Source organism: Myotis davidii, unplaced genomic scaffold (assembly GCF_000327345.1).
Source record: "Myotis davidii unplaced genomic scaffold, ASM32734v1 scaffold130, whole genome shotgun sequence".
Lineage (NCBI taxonomy): Eukaryota > Metazoa > Chordata > Mammalia > Chiroptera > Vespertilionidae > Myotis > Myotis davidii.
In genome coordinates, this window is record NW_006285040.1 from 7,010,527 (window position 1) to 7,030,816 (window position 20,290).

At 38.4% G+C, this 20,290-nt stretch overlaps 1 protein-coding gene across 1 annotated transcript in view; it reads right to left on the reverse strand.

Moving 5' to 3' along the window:
- Positions 1–20,290, reverse strand: part of CAMK4 (calcium/calmodulin-dependent protein kinase IV) — a 170,240-nt gene that overhangs the window by 33,685 nt on the left and 116,265 nt on the right. The window contains exon 7 of the mRNA XM_006755308.2: positions 12,879–12,951. Within this exon, the coding sequence (XP_006755371.1) occupies positions 12,879–12,951 (73 nt within the window). The remainder of the gene's footprint in view (positions 1–12,878; positions 12,952–20,290) is intronic.

The following is a 20,290-nucleotide window of genomic DNA, read 5'->3' on the forward strand; positions in this document are numbered from 1 at the left end:
TCCTGTGCCCTAGGTGATGTATGTGTAAATATACTGTAATGAGAGATGTCTAAGATTTTGCTGCCTATTGTTTCTTCTAGGATTTTTATGGTTTCACAAAATACATTAGAACTTGTATGCATGTATGTGTAACCCATGGACACAAACAATAGGATGGTGAAGGCCTGGGGCAGAGTTTGGGGTGGGCTAGAAAAGCTGCTGTTTGAAAGCATTATGTTGTGATACTTTCAACAATAAAGATTTAAAAAATAATGAAATGCTGGGATCCTAAACAAAATTTGTAAATAATTGGATCAAGTCAATAAGTATATATTGCACCTGCTATGTGCTATAAATACAAAATGTATATGGAGTGTGTGTGTATGGGGAGGGGTAGATGGCAGATGAGAATAATGACAAAAATAAATGAATAAATTATTATTCCTAGTCTAGAGATAACCTGCCTACTTCAGGAGAATGCTGGGATCCTAAACAAAATTTGTAAATAATTGGATCAAGTCAATAAGTATATATTGCACCTGCTATGTGCTATAAATACAAAATGTATATGGAGTGTGTGTGTATGGGGAGGGGTAGATGGCAGATGAGAATAATGACAAAAATAAATGAATAAATTATTATTCCTAGTCTAGAGATAACCTGCCTACTTCAGGAGACAGGCTCTTGTACAACTAACCATAACACACCAGTGGTAGAAATTCTGAACTTATATCTCTCAGGAATATAAAAATATAAAAATGCAGTTAGCTTCAGAATTTATTACAAGTGAATGAAAAAGCAGGTAGAACCTTAGATTAAGGTTCAGAAGTTCTCTAAGAAATGGGACAGGGAGTCATTGAAACTAAAATAGACCAAAATTTTCATCTGCGTTGATTTAAAGAGAGAGTGAGGAAAATTATCAAAATCCTACAAGCCTGCTTAAATTAATGGATTTTGTACAAACTGACACAGAATCCCAAAGGCTAATAAGGAAGACTTTTACAGATGCCTGGCAATGTTGTCAAGTCTAGACTGGGAGTTTTAACAGCTTTGGTTCTGCTATTTGTACAATCCCCGAGACTGTGAAAATGCTATTTAATAAGGCAAAGGGCTTTGCAGATGTAGTTAGGGTTCCTAATCACTTTGGCCTTAAATGACAGAGATTACCCTGGTTATCCAGATGGGCCCAGTGTAAATTTATAAGCCTTTCAAAGCAGAAGAGGAAGGCAGAAGAGTCAGTGAAAGGAATTCAAAGCATACAAAGGACTGGGTTAGCCATTGAAGGTCTGAAGGTGGAAGAGCCAAGTGTCAAGGCAACAGAAGGGGACTGGACTCCGCCAACAAAAGGCATGATCTGGAAAGCAGATTCTTCCCAAAGCCCCCAGAGAAGAGCCACCCTGCTGACACCTTGATTTTGAAATTGCCAGACGCCAGTCGATTGTGCCATGACTCACTTCTCACTCTGACCTACAGAACTAGGAGGGGATAAATGGGTGGGGTTTAAGCTTGTGGTAATTTGTTATGCAACAATAAAAACTAAACACATAAATGGAAGGACTACCAAGGCATATTGTTAAGGGAAAAAATGTCAGAGAGCAACATGAAAAAACAAATGTATATAAGTATATTGCATATGTGTATGTCCTGTCAACAGACAGGTAAACTCCAGGAACAGACTGGCTTTAGTTTGGAAAGAGAAACAAGGCAATTCCTGCTTTTTGATCATGGACTTGTGTGTGACCTTCCTATCTAACATATGGCAAATAGGTTTGAAAACATTTAAAAATACTCTGGTTAGTGCTATAAATTAACAGAATTGATTTCCTAACGTGTAAAAAAGGAGGGAAAACAAGGGGGACGGGGAACAACAGGAAAAAGGCATGAGCACACAAAATAACTGCACCACAATTAAAAAACAAGAAAACTAAAACACTTTTGAGTGAATGAATCTCTGAAAGGTCTGAAAACAAATGACATTCAAGTTTATCCTGTGTATAGATGTTTGGGGTTGATTAGATTAAATACATTATGTTGGGAAACTAATGCATCAAACCTTTATTATAGAGAGTAGGTTGGTCTGCGTGTAATTGGTAGAGCTCTGAGAATGACCCCTCCATGAAATCTGCCTTCATATTAAACGCCTTCCCCCTTTGAAAGTGGATAGTATCTATGAAGACAATGAAGTAACATTCCAATGACTATATTAAATGACAAAAAGGAGATTATTCAGGTAGGCTTAATCCAGTAACATGTGCCCTTGAAAAGCAGAGAGTTTTCTTTGGCTGGCAGCAGAAAAAGAAGTCAGGAATTGGAAGCACTTTAGCTGACTTCGACACGGAGGAAGACATGTGCCAAGGAATGCAGACAGCCTTCTGGAGCTGAGAGCAGCCCCTGCTGACAAGCAGTGAGGAAACAGGGGCCGTGGTCATGCAACCACATGGAAATGAATTTGTCCGACAACCTGAATGCATAATGAACTGGACTCTCCAGAGCCCCCATTAGGAGTCCAGCGGAACACCTGGGTTTCCACCTTGCAAGACTCTAAGGAATTAGTGTCCTTATAAGAAGAGGAAGAGATCAGAGGTGATGTCTCTCTTATGTGAGGACATAGCAAGAAGGCAGCAGTCTGTAAATCAGAAACAGAGCCCTCACCATACTGATCTGGGACTTTCAGCATCTAGAACTGTGATGAAGAAATGTTTATTGCTTACACCACCCAGTCTGTGGTTTTCTGTTATAGCAGCCTGAAGAGGTTAAGATAGCCATGGATGCTATGTAGCTACAAAGAACTGCCCTGCCCAAATGAAACTAGCATTTCCATTGTCTGCACATAAAACACTTTGTCTTAGTCAAAGTGAGTACACTAGACTTTTGTGAACATTCTTTATTCAGGAGCTACACACTCGAGGTGGGACTGAAAACAGTGACTAGAGCGAGCAAAATGAGTCAACCTTCTGTTTCTCAGAAGGGCGCAATGTACACAGGCCACGGCCCAGGCCTATGGCTATTTATTAATTTGACACCTCCATTACAATATCTATTTTTTATTAGGCAGGCAAAATATTTTTTTAAATGTTTGCAGAATTTTTTAACAAATTATCTAATAATAAAATCAAAATTCCATGTTTTGAAGAGTGAAGATAACAGAATATTATTAGAATACTTCCTGAAAGCTCTTTTTCTGACCCAGAAAAAAAAATTCTACCTGACTACTGAGAAAATTGGTCATTTTTTTTTCAACACTATTTTTGAGTTAGCCATTCCCAAAATAAAAATTCATTTTTTAATGGGTCAAAGACATCATAAGTACTAGGTTCAGGTTGCTCCAAATAATAAAATATAGGATTTCATTCCCTCAAGATAGGAAATACGTCAGCTTTGGGGCAGACAACTATTACCAGAAAGCAAGGAAATACATTTCCTGGTCCTACCCCCATCCTCCAATAGATAATTAATGAAAGAACAACATGGAAGTAGTTAACTAGAGTCTAATCTTAGTCACTCCATCATCTTTGGAGAGAGGCAGACATACAAATGAAGGATCACTGTTCACCTTCTGACCATAATACTTTCATAATTTCCACACAATAGTTCTTTTTTATATAACCGATCTCAGAGAGAGGAAGGGAGAGGGAGAGAGAGGCAGAAACATCAATGACAGAGAATTATTAATCAGCTGCCTTCTATACACCCTTCACTGGGGATTGAGCCCACAACCTGACCATATGCCCTGACTGGGTATCGGACTGTGACCTCCTGGTTCATGGGTTAATGCTCAACCACTGAGCCACACTGGCTGGGCCAATTGTTCTTTCTTAAAAGAGGATCATCATCAAAGGAATCCTTCCAGCAGAGAGCCCTTCCCTTGTGCCGGACAGGTAGAGGCTGTCACACAAAAACCACATCAGTATAAAACTAGAGCCCATTGTGGGTGGCAAAATTCTTTGCTTAGCTTTTTATGAATTTTAGCTTTTCAGAACATTGGATGTCAGAAGAACAGAATATACATATCCAATATAATAAAAACCTAATATGCAATTGTCCCCTCAACTGGGGGGAGCTCGACCAGGAGTTTGACCAGGGGGCGGGGCTGGCTGGCCAACCGTTCGTGGCCCCTCCCCGCCACTGAGCCACCCACACACAGGCAGCTGGGGAAAGGGAGGCCCCGCCGGCAGCCAGCAGCCGCTAGGGACCCTATCCATGCATGAATTTCATGCACTGGGCCTCTAATATATATATATATATATATATGCATTTCCTTTTCAGAAAGATAATTTAGATGTTAGTTTTCTAGCCTCTTTTTCTTGTTAAATCCTAGCTGGTAGGGCCTCTCCCCAGGCCCTACAGTGTGTGTACGTAGTGAACACACTCATCCTGGTCTAGTTGGTCTCTTAAGATGTTTGTCATTTTTGTTGTTGTCATTTTATTCACCATTAGTTCTCAGATAGAGGAGAAGGAAAGGAGAGCATAGAAAGAAAAATGTAGGAGAAAGAAGCAGGAAATGAAGAAAAAGAAGTAATTAGAAGAACTGTGAGACTGGCTGAAGGAGAAGGGACTAAAACTTCAGAGAGCAAGTGGGCAGAGAGGTGAGGCGAAGAGAATATCTTGTTAAGTGTTAATAAAGGTGAGAAAGTTGGATGAGAAGTTCTTATCAATTGTCTAAATCCTCTATCTGCATGTTCCCTGCTCTAGATTATTTTTCATAATCTCTACGTCTTTGCACATGTAGCATTCATAAGTACTGGCAGTGAAGTTCCAAGTGGGAAGTATGGGTTTAATTAATTAGCATTTTTCATTTCTAGAATCACAAACCATGTCTCTTCAGATGCTTTTCATCTTTTGATTGGTCATTTTCATATCCTCTTTTATTTTTTTCAAGTAAGATTATTTTTCTTTCACACTAACCATGTTCAGGGGCTGGTGGACATCAGGGGCTGGTGTCGGCTCCACAGCCATGGAAGCTGGGTCCCTCCAGCTCTCTGCTAGTCCCAAGGGTTGACCAGCATCCTCATGGCCCCACAATGGCTGCCTGAGCTCAGCTATCGCCTCCATGTTCCAAACAGAGCATAAAAGGCATCCCTGGAAGTCCCACAGGGCACTTTTACTTATGTTTTGTGATCCAGAACTTAGACACATGACTGCATCTAGCTGCAAGGGAGGCTGGGTAATGGAGGCAGCTTGGACCTCCATCCTAGAGAATAGGTGGGGTTGCTCTTTGGCCTGTCTGAAAAGGGAGACCTGGCTAGAGGTTGCCAATTCACAGCCCAGCACGGGCCTCTACCTCTACCTTACCCCTCCAACTGGGGCTCCCTGAATACAGGACCCTGTTTCCCCACAGACTTCACCTTTAGAATAGTCCTCTCACTTTGAATGAGGTCTGGGTGTCTGCCCTACCTCCCCGCCTTGTAAGCCCCTATTCAGGGCAGGGGCTGCAGGAGTCCCTGTCTAGGGTGCTGGCCTAAGGATGACCACCCGCTACTCAGATGGGTAGCGGTTCCCAAGGTCAGGGTCAACAGGGGAGCCCTGGGGTCAGTATGTGTGTCCTGGGAAGTGAATGGGGAATGACGGTTCCCAGGTCCCTTCCCTTTCTTCCTGGACCCTCTGCCCCAGTCTGGCCTTGGGGTCATCGCCCGGACACCAGGCAGCCTCTGCTCTCTGGCTGGGTCGCTGGTTGCCTGTCCATTTTCTTTGTTAACACGTGTGCCCATCCTCATCTTCCAGGATAACACCAGCGTGTTGCTCAAGTGGCTCTTCACACTCTCCCACGCATGGCAGTGTCGGACGTATTAACTTCACGAGCCTGGGGGTGTAAACGGTGCCCAAATGAGGCCGACGGTAAAGGACCCTGAGTGCGTCTCTGTCTGCCAGACCTGTGGGCCGCCTCACTGGCCTCGCTGCTTTGGGACTTCATGCAGCCATCAGGGTAAAGGTCCTACAGCAAAAGTTGCTCCGGGTCTCCTCTTCAGAATCACGTGAACCTCTCTCACTAGGCATGTAGCCCTCAGGACAGGTGCCTGCCTCTCTCAAGCCCCCGTTCTCACCAGGTGTGCTTCACTATCCATATCTGTGCCTTTGTACCTTTAGTCTATTGTTTCCTAAAAATGTGTGGGAGAAAGGGAGTATTCCTAGGATTCCTTTTCTTTCATATTGGCTGCCTATCAAACAATTTTTATTTCAAAACACAGCTCAGATATAACTTCCTTTGGCAAGGTTTTTCTGACATACTAAATATCGTTCACCCTCTCTAATACCGTTGAATCTGCAAAATGTATTAATTGGTTCACATATGTGATCTCAAAGCCATGTGCTCATATATGTCTATCTGCCCTAAAATCTGGTGAACTACTTCATCTCTGTATCCAAGAGAATCAGTTAATGGTTGAACTGAGGGTTGCAAAACCCTAAAGCAACGAAAGCCATTTAGAATGTGATGACTGACATATTTTTTGTATAGTATTTAGAAAATTCTGAATTTATTGTGATTCTTCTGGGAATCAAAAAAAGAGAATGCAACTTGGACAAAATTCCACTTGATCGTAGCCAAAAGGCCGAGAAGTAATAGAATTTGATAGACTTTTGATATCATTACTCTTGCCAATAATGACGTACAGAAACACTTAATGAGAAAGATACCCTTTCCTAAGAATTTAGACCTCCCGTTTTGTAAAATTAAGTTATAATTTTCAGCCTGTATATCTTCTTTGTTCCAGATTCTTTTTTTTCTGATAAAATATCTGTTTGGACTGAGCCACTTGTCTACTTTATTCTGTTTGAATATGAAAATATTACAACATCAACAGAACTGTTTGTTATTTCTTCTCTGATAACTGTGATCTCTCAACTCTTAATGAGAATAAATAAGCACTTTTACTTTCTGTTGGTTAAAGTATCCTTATAATGTTCCAAGGCTTTGAGCTTTGCATTACTCTCCGTCTTCCAGAGATCCATGTTCAGATGTGAGTAACAAGAGACAGAATCCTCCCAGAAAGAAATGCAAATACCATAGTAACTGGAAAAGTTAAAACAAAGAACAAAACCCCCACATTTTATATTCTAGTCTCTTATTACTTACTTGAACTCTCAGATTCTTTTTATGGACAGTAAGTGGAGCCAAGCAGGAGCAATGTTCACAAAAACAAAGCACAAGTGTCAGAAGCAAGCTTATTGCTAACAACCTTTGACCTCATTGTGCCTTCAAATCACACTTAATCCTGACTTTCCAGTGTGTGGGGGTGCATTTGCTAGTCGGTAAAATTCAGTTTTTAGAAATTTGTGATACCAGAATCTTTTTGTCTATGAGTGTGACCATGTTATGGCTCGATGGAAAGAAAATTACACACATGCTCTGACCACAGAATCATTACTAGCGTACACTCAAAAGTTCATTCAAGAACAAGTTCAGTATCTTATTGCTTTAGGTAACAGGATTTACAATTTAAAGTGGCAGAAATATTAACAAATTTATCATCTTCTGTGAGATATAAAGTAGGAGGAGAATTCCAATCGTGTCTACTTTTTCTCTGCCTTATTTAACACAGTTATGCTTCTCTTCATAATTAGAATACAACCAAAGCAGTTTCTGGCATCAAATGCAGATGCAACAATTCCCGTGAAAAAGGGAAATGGTCTTTCCTCCCCTGGGTCTCCTTTTATTAATGGGGCAAACTTTTCCCACAACTCATAAGCAGACTGCCCATTAGAACTCATCTGTGAGGACCAGGTCATGTGCCCTTGCTCAGCTGCAAGGAAGGCTGGGGAAAGTCCTGGTATTTTCCATCTTTATAAAGGTAGATTGGTTCTGCCAGCAAGAAATGAGAGGTCAAATGGAAGATGACTTAAATGTATCAAGTAATGTAAAGTTCAATAATGTGTGTGTGTGTGTGTGTGTGTGTGTGTATAATCCATAAATGTTATCAAGCATAGTGCTCAGTACTAAATGTAGATAGTAACTTATTTTAATGTTGCCATACTTGTTTTGATTTCATTTCAGCATGTATATCTTCTTTGTTCCAGAACCCTTTCATGCACATTAGTAAAGATTGTGAACATGTTAGAAAACTCTATAAATAGAAACAGAAACTTTGAGATTTTTGTTTTCAAATAACTTCCTGTGCCATTTATTGAACTACTGTCTCTAAACTTTAAACTCACCATTCTATAATGTACTTTGTGAAACTGGTACTGGAATTACAAGCCATACTTCCTGCTGGCCCCCTGTTTGGCGCTGCCGTGTGAGGGGACCAGGGAGAGAGCAGGAGGCTGGGAGAACATGGAGAGGCTTGCTCCATCCTATTTGCTTCCTGAATCTGTCTTTCTGTTTGTTCTCCCTGTGCACCCTAGAAACCATTTTTCATGCTGCAGTAGCACATCATTCTATAGCAGATGTTGATGCCAGTTTTTAGTTATTCAAATGCTCATAGAACCAATCCCAGTGTCCCTCCTCAGCGACATTTGCATGGCTGGCTAGGACACCATTTTCAAAAGTTTGAGTGGCAGCTCCGTGGGCAATTCCTCTGAGCTCAGAATGAGATACTAGCACCAGACAAGCAGCGAGTCTATAGAGCACTTCCCTTAGTCTGACAGGTTTTAATCATCTCAGCTTCTTCCCTGTTTCCCCAGCCCAAGGGGAGGCTGCCTCCTGAAGCCCCACAATCCCTTATTTCAGTGTCCCCCTTCGCCTTTCCAGGTCTTCAATACCTAGTCATCGATTCTTTATCAATGATCCTCTAATAGGTTAAATCTGTTCTTTTTTTTTTTTTTTTGAGCGGGTGGCTACAGGTTTTTAAATTTTTCACCAAAAGCAGCCTGTACTATTTCATCCTTTTTCTGCATCCCCGTAATCTTGTTCATTTACCATTTTTCTTCATTGTTCAGATACCATATGGGTTTCCCTAACTTTAAAGGACTAGATGGTTTTGTTTGCAATTCTTCACCCACATCATTACAATTTTTAAAAACAATTCTAACCAAAAATATCTGTGCTGGCATAGCAGACATATTTAATCATTTACCATTTCCTTGTATTTTAGTAAATTCAGGGTATACTCTCAGTGTACAAATTCCTCTAGGCTCTTAAGTCCTGGCTTTGACGTTAAAACACACCCAAGACAAACATGGCTAGGAAAAGAGGGAAGGTGGCAGTAGGGGTGGGGAAAAGAGGGACAATGATTTTTTTTTGGAAACAGAGAAACAGTAGGCTACCAGTGGTGATAAGGAAAGGACTGGCTGTGTGGTAACAGTAGGAGATGTCAGAGGAGATGGAATATTCCCTGGTTATCTTTATAAGTATATGGAAACGGAGGACATAAAAGTGTGCATTGCACTTTATGGCCCATGAGGACACAATGACCCTTCCAGAATGCCTGCACTGGCCTAGACCCATGGTCGGCAAACTGCGGCTCGCAAGCCACATGCGGCTCTTTGGCCCCTTGAATGTGGCTCTTCCTAAACCTTAGGAGTACCCTAATTAAGTTAATAACAATGTACCTACCTATAATTTAAGGTTAAAAAATTTGGCTCTCAAAAGAAATTTCAATCATTGTACTGTTGATATTTAGCTCTGTTGACTAATGAGTTTGCCGACCACTGGCCTAGACACTTTAACTTGGGACCACCTGGAATTCATCTCAGGAAGATAGAACACTCGAGAAGGATTAAGGCCCTTACCTCAAAGACTAACTGAATGAATTAGTTAGGGGGAAATATCTTCCAAATTTACTTCAAAAAGTTTCAAAAATGCTATTTAAAGCTAAAAAGCCAAAGAAGCAAGAACACAGTCAATTAATACTGTGAAATATTTGGGGTAAGAATTGGGATGAAGTAGGAAGGAAGAAAAGGATTGCAAGACTTGTTACCTAAGGGATATAATTATGCCTGCAACATATTTCCCAGGGATATTTCAATCTTTAAGTTTTCAGCTTCTGTGCTTTCAAAAACCGGCCTTAAAAGTGGGTAATCCAGAGGCAATGTGAGACATATCACTGATTACTTTGAGTTCCCAGCTGTCCTATTTTTTATAGCTATCTATAGCTATGTAGTTGACAATAAACTATTTTATAAATGTCAGCCACTTCTCACAAGTTTAAATTGCTTGCTTTCTACCTGTGAAACACTTAGAGAAATGACTTTAAATTTTTCTCTAACTTAACCCTTAGTTGCAGCAATCAGAGAAAATTTGATTTTGTGTGAGACTTCTTTCAATGAATGCTCTTCTGGAATGTGGTAACTGCTTCTTAAACTGGAGCTTGGTGCAGTTTTGTGAGTAGGAAAAATTACAATTTTTGTTTTAAATTTATGAATAACAGTCTATCTCTGCAGACCTGGGATAGATTTCTAGGAACTCTAGTCCCTCTGTTCTATGTAGGACACCCCTCTGGGGCATCCCAGTTGGGGGACCTTTTATTTATTAATTGGTAACTCCAATAGGTGGAAAATGTTGATGCTCAAAGCATCCATTTCTCATTCATTGAATGAGAAGAATGTTCTCCCAGTCAGCTATTTAAGGTATAACTAAATTGAAACATGCCCATTCTGATAAGCAAGAAGAATCCAGAGCTGATCTGAATGGGTGGAGGAAGCCAGAAAGAACATATTGAAAAAGGTGAGTTTAGAATGGCAGGAAGATAATTAATTGATCGTAAGGGAGCAGAAAATAATCTGATGAATGGAAGCAAATTATTTAGCTTTGTTTCATATGAGATGAGTAGAAAAATGATAGTAAGGATGTTTCAGTCAATGTGCCATCCTCTAGAGAGATAAAATATAGGATCATGCCTATTTCTACTTTGAACTCTTTTCATTTATTTGTTCAGTAAATATTTATTGAGCACTTATTGTTTTTTTTGTGTGTTTTTAGTACTTAGCTGGAAAGTAGGTATGTATATACAGAATAACATTTAATACATCTTTAGATGAATGCACTGACTCTGAAGTGGCCTATTTTCTTTTCCCTCTCTTTTGAACATTGCTATGGCTTCCATACCTACCTCATTAGTCTTTTCCACAACCCTGGTAGGTGGAATGCTATGCCTACTTTACATGAAGGAACTGAGCACAGAGGTGTTTAGTGAGGGGCCCAAGCTTGCATCTAGAAATTGAACCATCTCTATTTGACTCCCAAACTACTCTTAACTGCCACACCAGCTGCCGGCCAGAGTTTGGCAAAGTGATAATGTACCACTGCCAGCAAGTTGACTTGAACAGATAAGCTATAGTATATAGTAATGAAAAATGAAGTTTTAAAATTAGTATTTAATAAAAGCATAAGATCGCCATTATCGAATTCAGAAGTGACAAAGGAACAACAATGCAAAAGAGGAGCCTAGACTTCTTTAATTAAAGAACTGGAAGGAAGTAGAGGTGATTTTTCTGTTTGTTTGTTTTTGAAAAGGCATGCCAGTAATAGTCATAGCATGGCATGAGGCAGGATTAGGCTTATGGACAATTTGAAGGAAAATTCATCCGAAGCTGGGAAGGTGAAGGTGAGGTGCTAAGGTAACGGAAGAGTTAAAAGTCATTCTTTAGTTGGCAAGCTTAGGAAACCAGGGGTGGTAAGTGTACTATGATTGATAAAAAAATGGATGAAGTGATCCTTTTGGGTATGGTGAAAAGGTGACTCTGATATTCAATATTCACATAATCAGGAGCTGCATTGTGTATTTAGAGAGTACAATTCTATGGCATCCTCTCCAGCTTTTATCCACCCCCAATTCAAACTTTTTATCTCCCACCGGAGCAAAAGACCAAAACACTTTTATAGGAAGCGATAATTTGGAAAGATCGGGCTGTAAAGCCGGTTGAACTTGGTGTTGATAACTCAATAATGGATTTGGTTAGACCAGAGATCCCCTCTTTCTAGGAGCCCTATGCAAGGACAGTGAAGGCTGTTTTTGCCTTTTGTCATTGGTACAGAAGTTACTTAGATTCCAGGGTCTTTCTGTCCTTCCTCTCTGCCTTTTCTGCCCGCTCCTTCCCATTTTGGCTGTAGGTGAAATTCACAAGATGTGTGCTTGAGTCACTGCGGCTGATTTCTCAAGATACTGAATAATGATTTTAATTGGATAACTGACTGGAAAACAGAAAAGATCTTAATTTGAGGCATATTTCATATAGATCTGTCTCTAACTGATCCTGATCAATATCTCCCCTTGAGCCCCATCCTGTTTGTTTAGAGAAGAATTTGTCTTATTTATGCACCCCCAATTCAAAATAAATGAGTCACCAAAGTGTCTTAGCATGTATTAGATACCATTTAACATATGGGGAATTTTCCTTACCAGTGGAGTTAGTTTTATCTCAAATATTTCCTTATTAATTCAATCCAAACAAGCTTTTCAAAAATCTATATTTTGTAAATGTGTGTGCATGTTTCCATCATTAACTTATAAAAGTTTATTCCACTTTAAAAGATTAACTTCTATTTCTCACTTCAACAAAATTGTCAGTATTTTTCCTTCTAATTCACTCATTCTTTGTCTTGAAAGAAAAATCAATAATCTCTATGCTCCAAGGTCTGTATTTATCACATTCAACCTTCTTCCCCTTTCCTAACAAACAACCAAAACAATAAAGGAACAAACTCAAGAAACAAAAAATAAATTGAAAAGAGAGAGAGAAAGAAAGTAACAACTACAGGCACCAAAGTCTGATGTGATTTCATAATAATAGAATAGAAAATATTTCAACAAACATATGGCATTACATGGATGGGCTGCATCTTTAAGAGTCCGAGTAATCAATAGAAAATAAAAATTTATTGAACGTATTTTCTCACAAATACTTCACATGGTTTTGCTGTAAATTTTACGGCTTGTCACAGATACATACCTCTTCAGTAAGATTCTAGAAAAGGAAGGAAGATATTACCAGGAGTTGCACTACAGCTGTCACTTCATACTTACAGCAACGGCCTCCAGGATTTGTTTAACAGCATCTGCAGCATCTCGTTCACTGTAATATCCTTTTTCCACAATCCTAAAAAACACACATGCGCTCAGCTGAGTGGATGCTAAAAGAAGTTAGTTCTATTGCTGTTAAAGAGGATGCATCCAAATAATTACCACAGGCGACCCTGACACCAGGAAAAAGATTTCCATAAACTAGCACTTTAGAAACCTTTGGGTTTATTTAAGAAAATAAAAGACATTCATTTTCTATTAACATTATAAAAATAAAGAGGACAAATTTTTATTTTTTATTTTTAAACTTTGTATTGTGATTCATTATAAGCATATACCCAGTTGACAATATGACATCAACCATTTCTGTACTTTCAGGAATGTTTTAAATTTATTTTCTTCCATTACTTTGGTTTTCTTCGTTGTGTTGTGTATTTATACACATATAAATGTTTTTCAACTTTTGATTTACATGGTTCTTCTATAGTTTTCTTAATTTTAGTTTATTTTGCAATATTGAGCTATAGTTTTAGCCATACCATGGGCACATCCTCCTGGCATGCTTTCACTGCCTAAAGGAAACTTTTTCTGCTTATTTTCTGTGCTCTTATAATCATTTTATATTAGAATTAAGTGAGACACCTCTCTCTTGCTGTTTATGTTTAAGCCAAATTGATTTGCTTTTTAAAAATTGTAGTTAACAAACAATATTTTATTAGTTTCAGGTGTACAACATAGTGATTTGACTTTTATGTTCCTTACAATGTGATCACAAGTCTAGTAACCATCTGTAAAAAATAAAACAAGTCATGGGGACATCCCCATGACTTGTTTTATTTTTGTCAACTGGAGGTTTGTATCTCCTTTCCCCCTTCACCCTTCTGACAGAGAGGTGGGCCAGGCTATCTTTTCTAGCTTCATGGCTTTTTACCTTCTGTGTTTTGTGTTTTGGTTTTGGTTTTTCATGAAGCATTATAAGTATGATCTCATACTTTCTGAGATCTCCTCTATCTGGAACTTCATTCCCTTGCCTCTACCATCTCTACTCTGATTATTGGAGTTTCTCTCTAGCAGTTTCTCCTAAATATTGGGCTTTTTCTTAAGGGGTGTCAGTTATTAATTTCAAGAGTTCACAGGGCATTTGAATGCATTAGTCACTTCAGACCTTATGTGGATCCAGCCTTTACACTTCTCAGAAATTCGAATAGCAAAATGGATTTCAGCTGCTTTCCTTGTATTGGCCCATCCTGCTTCCCAATAATTTGGAGATTTTAGAAATTTGAGGTTTCTGCCACTCCTAGGTCACATGACCTCTTGTTAACCTTTGCTTCCTCTGACGTAGATGCTAACACCACGTGGCTCTTGGGCTTGTCATTTTTTCCTCACTCACTTGTATGTTAGGCTTCATGGGGATACCTTGTCACCTGGTTTTGTTATGTTGTCTGTGAGTTTTTGTTTTTTCTGTCCTAGTTTCTCTGTCTATTCTTAAATTACTTTTTATCTTACCAGAATTTCAAGAGAAAACACATTTTGGAGATGGCATTGTAGATTAGCAACTTGCATAAGATGTTATTAGCTAATAAAAAGTTTGTAATAAAGATGTGAAAAAGATCAACTCAAAACATAAAAGAGACAAAACAACCAATTTTCATAATTTTGGACTGAAATTTGTTTTAGATCATTGATTCCTCAAATAGTATAGTTATTTTTCAGAAACTATTTTCCTTTTTGAAAATGAAATTAGCAAGAAGTTGTAAGTTCTTGAAATAGCTGGTGTTAAAAGTTGAATTTAAAATCTATAAAATGTTTTCATAATAGGGGATTAAGGGTGAGAAATGCAGAACCCAACATTATGACAAAAATAAAAGATTTCCCAATGATCATAATTGTCAAGATTCAGAAAAACTATATTGATACAGAAAATACAATTATTTTATTTTCTCCATTCAATTATTTAGAATATTGTCAAGAAACACAAACTCATCTTTTAAAAGGATAGAAGATAGAATATTTTTCTCCCTTTTTTGTTTCTTAGATAACTGTTATGCAACAGGATCAAATAAAATGTGAAAGTACATTAAAATATTTGGGGGACTATTATTAACTGGTTATTGAAAATCAATTTTCATCTGATATTTCCTTCCAAGAATACACATTTTTCTTGAATTCATGTTTGAGTTCATAGTCTACCTACTAAAAATTTAACTGAAATAATTTCTTGAACTATACTTTCTGAACATTTTAAAATTAAGTACAAGAGAAGGAGAAAAGGACTGTTGCATCAGAGGAAGTTGAAAGCTTTGGCTACCATTATATTAACCACTGCATTTTGCTCTAAATATGGATTTTGTGGGACACCCACCACCCAACACAAATGTAATTAGTGTCCCTTCTGTGTACTGCACCTGCAAGCCTCAGATGAGACCAAACATAGTGGAGAAGTTATTAACAAAAACATTATCATAGATGCAATTCATGCTATATTATGGTTTGTACGGATGAAGGATTTATTAATTCTGTTGTGAGAAATGTCTCTAGAGTAACATGTGGGGCAGGAGCACAAAATGCAGGCACCTTCCCTGCCTCATCTCAGTGTGAATTCTGCACACCATAGCTTGGCTCTACCATCAGAATGCGACTGTTTCTCTTCCAGGCTCCTTCTCCTAAAAGGAACTTTGTTCCCAAGTTGATTTTTCATCAGAGTGTCACAGAGTTAGGTTCCTGGAACTCAGATATTCAATTTTAAATATTTTATAAGTTGCGCTACCACCAAGGCCATCCATGACTGACTAGGAAAATCAATAGCATGAACTTCTCAAGTTGCAAATGCAGGTTTATCACTCAGAACGAAGATGATAAGTGAAGACACTAGTGAACAAGCAAAGGAAAATGAAGTTCTACAATCTTTATCTTTGCATTTAGGTGGCATGACTACAGTAGATGTGCTGAGCCAGTGCCTTCGACAGGTATGGTGGCAAACTTCTTAGTTTCTCACTAGATTGTTGCTTTGATCACCCAGAGAGCCTAGCTCCAAGACTTCCTCATAGGAGGTAATCAATAAATGTTCATGGAATCAATATTAATTACCAAGTAAATGATGCCAGAAAAATTTCAGACTGTGGACATTTGGACAACTCCTCTGCCTATGTTCCTTATCATAGGGAACAAAAGCACTGAATGAACTGGGAAGTACACGGGCCATGGATCCAGGGGAGAACAATCATATAGATGCTTCCCAAACTCATAGGTGGAAGGGTTACACTGGCCTTAGGAAGAAGTCAGAGTCACATAGTTTCTAGGTATCATTGTAATACATAAACCTTTTTAGAATCGTATTTTGAGCAAAATCAAAATGATTCAAATTCATTAAAATAGAGTAATTTTGTTCCATGAAGCAACACAAATTCCTACCTAAAATTTAGCTGGAAAATTTTTTTTTTAGTTTTCCATGAATTTAACATGCATATACAGTAAAGAGTTTGTAGCTTTACATAGAAAATACCAGGACTTCAATTTTTAGAAGCAATAAAATGTTTAATCATGATAGCGTTTTTAGAGCTGTAAATATAGGAGGATAATTATGGTTATTTTTGTTTTTATATTTAAACATACTTATTGCTGTATTTCTCTTCATATTTAATAAACTAAGTTCCTTTTCATGCTTTGTAAAATAATAAGAAGGCAGTTACAATGCCACCAGCATCTTAAGATCATTTTCAAAGGCCCAGGGCCATGTAGTTTGTTGCTACGCCACACAATTTCCCATAGTTCCATGCGGTCTGGGTTAGAAGACTCAGTGCTAAAAGGAATATCTTTCCTAGGATTTTAATAACAAACCTGACCCAAAAGGCTGCCTTGGGATCCTAGTTCTTTCAGGTCCCTGAGTCACTAACTCGTCTAGCCGACATCTGGAGATCTGGGAAGGCAGCACATCAAGGTGTGTTTCCCTGGGCTGTGGGCTGTGACTCTGGGGCCCCAACAGGCCTTCTACTCCAGGCTGTGCCTTTCCTTGCCACTGTTTGCTGTGTTAGCTCATATGCTACTCTTCCTCACAATTGGGCTGTTTTCCTTCTCATCATTTTAAAATCGTGGGAGAAAACACAGGCAATGCCTCTTTCTCTCCATGGATCTGCTTTAAAATACGACTTCTGTGCATTTGTTCTGTCACCTTAATTGCTGCAAATTGAATTGAGCACATCTCCAGCTGGGCAGTTAGCACAGGCAGTGCAGCTGAAGAGCTCTAATCCGATCATATCCAGAGGCTCAGACTTCCTGGCACGTACGTTGGGAGCCTACTGCCTTCTCCACCAATGGCAGCTTTTTTTCAAATGGCGATGTTATTATGTTTAGATGACGGTAGGTTAATGTGAGAAAGACATCGCTCTTATGAAAATGTGTACTAAAAGACTGAATGACAAAGGGTAAAATCCCCAAATAATATGAGTTTTAGGAACCAAGTCTTAAAGACTGCTAGTACATCATTATGCTGTTACATACAAAAAAAAATTACACTAAAATGAATTCCACTGTTTCCAATGAAACCCACCACTCCTTTATAAGCTTCATTCACTGCTTTTCCTCATTTCATCGATGGCCCATTGGTCTGTATTGATGCTTTTTCTAAGAACTTTCCCAAAGAGTATTAAATTCATATATTTAAAAAATAATTTCAAAGGTATTATTACCACCTGTTAAATTTGAAAGGTAGGGACAGAGTGAGGAGACTGTGGGTCATTGTGGGTGCTGGCCGGGAGCTGACAGTGCAGGAGGAAGGAAAGGCCAGATCAAATTATAGACCTGGGAACAGAGACCAGGGATGTCTAGTTCAATTCTCTCCTACTATACAATAAAAGTCTGACCCAAAGACGTTATATAAAGTGCCCAAGAGTCCACTGTTTATTGAATCACTCATTTGACAAATATCCAGCAACTTCTTGCTTCCTGTCTCAAACAGCTTCTAAAATGGAGACGAAGGTTCTCTACCTCTCCCCCACTAGTGCAACTGCTTCGGGACATCACTTTGTCCTTCCCTCTTCCCTTCGCCTGCTGATTTATGATTTCTCACTTACGATTCAGCTCAAAGACTCTATTCCTCCCTGAAGCCATTTCTGATTTAGAAGACTCCCATATTTTGTATCCCATGTACTATTACCCAATCACAGCATTTATCATGGGAATCCTTATAGCCAAATCCGTGGCCAACCTCTAGCAAATACAAAGCATCATATTATATGTCTTTTCTGTGCCAGTTCTCATCTGCATATATTGTTAGTCCCTTCTCATTTATTTATTCTTTTATTTTATTAATTAATTTATGTATAATGTTCAATAAATTTCTAAGAGTAGTGGCTAGCCCAAGCAGGATGGAAGACCAAAACCTCTGGAACTTTCTTTTTCACATTATATCATCATTTTGTACAAGTCTTTTTGGGGGCCAGATTTTCTTGGACGTATACACGAAATCACTGATTTTATTCCAAAAATATTAATCAATATTCCTATGCAATTTACTGCTTATAGTCTACATGAAATGGAAATTTTCACTTGGATTTTTACTAAGTTTAGTTTTTTAGAAGCACCATAAAATAAATCTTTTAATGCTAATAAAATACAACCATTTTGCCCATAATGTACTAACATGATTATCTTTTCATCAATTGCTCCATTAGTGCATTCATTAGATACAATTAAGGCCATCATTAGACCAGGGATGAATTTTCATCATCACAATGAAATAAATTTGGTTTTTGACCTGAGTAAGGAAAAAGAAAGTATATTATGATTTTTAACTCTCAGAAAGAAAACAATGCATAGATAATAATTGATATGTTTTCAGCTTGATACAATTTTAAAGATAACTGCAGAATTAAGCAATATAATGGAGAAACCAAGTTCATCTCAGATATGGCAACAGACATGCAGACAACAATATTAACGGGGAAAGACAATCTACTGGCTACGACCACTGAGAGTTTATAGAGTAGTTGAGTGCTTTACTGGCTGTCTGCCATTCTTTAGATATATTCTGTTAATTCTGAATATTTCATCAATTTTCTCTGTAAATGAAATTTATCACCAGCATTCAGTTTTTTTCATTTTTGTTTAAAGCTGAATTAACTCTATCCCATCAAAATCAACTAGACTACAAGATGAGAGAACCAGAATTCTTTCATGAAAAAAAGGTTGGGACATAAGGAAGAAAAGAGACTCATGATTCCAAAATAACTTGTACAAAGAGAGGTAGGTAGGTAAATAATATGTGCTGCTGGTAGACAATAGCTTCAGTGTGACATCCCTGTCCTGCAATTATTTACAATTAAAGAACATGAGATTTCTCTCTGAGTTCTCCTTCAAGAGACCTCGTGGCCACAAAGCCAGCAGGATTTAACTATACATAGACTCTAAATGTATCTAAAGAAGGAATATGTTCATGACAGAGTCAGCTAAAGAGGTATTAAAAAAGGAGCTGCTATTGGCAAATTTTGGCAACATTCAAATAAGCTAGTCCAGATGAGTCCTGACTAAGCGTGGGGACATGGTGGTTTCAGAACAGGACTTTCCTGATATAATCAGTGATCAGACTGTGTCAGATCCGAGAACTGAGTGGAGCAGTGTCTCAGCTTCCTTAGCATCAGAGAACGGCATCAAATTTGTTCTGAGGTTCGGAGAAGTTACGCAAATCAGGTTAGTTAGTTATTTGTCCCTTAAGTATAGCTACTAGCCAACTGCCACAAGATGTATATATTTAAAAACTGATGCCCACTTCCCTCAGTTGATTCATTTATTGGTGACGAATGAATATACTGAAAATGTTACAACTCTCAAAGTCTGCTCACTCATAGCACTTATTTTAAGGAAACTTCACCATACGTAATGAACAAATTATGTATCTGTTAAAGATATACAGGTAGCTCCAATCAAGCTGTGCCATTTTGCTCCTTCCTACTTGATGAGCCAAACCTTCACTGGATAACATTTAAAACAGAACCTTTGAAAATCAATATAATTACTTTTAAAAGCTCTTGAGAGAAGTGCTTCCTCGCCCAATACAATCTAAACTTATCTCCTTTATTTTTAAATTATTTTTTTTAATTTTTTTTTTTTTATTTCAGAGAGGAAGGGAGAGGGAGAGAGAGCGAGAGAAACATCAATGATGAAAATCATTGATCTGCTTCTCTTGCATGCCCCCTACTGGGGACCAAGACCAAAACCCCGCATGTACCCTGGCTAGAATCGAACCTGGAACTTCCAGTCCGCAGGCTGATGCTCTATCCCCTGAGCCAAACCATCTAACGCCAAACCTATCCCCTTTAAGTATCTTCCTTCTCAGAGTCCACTCATCTTAATGGTTGTTCATTCGTTCATTCATTCATTTAGCAAATATTTATTGAGAATTTGCTGTGCTTTAGGCACCT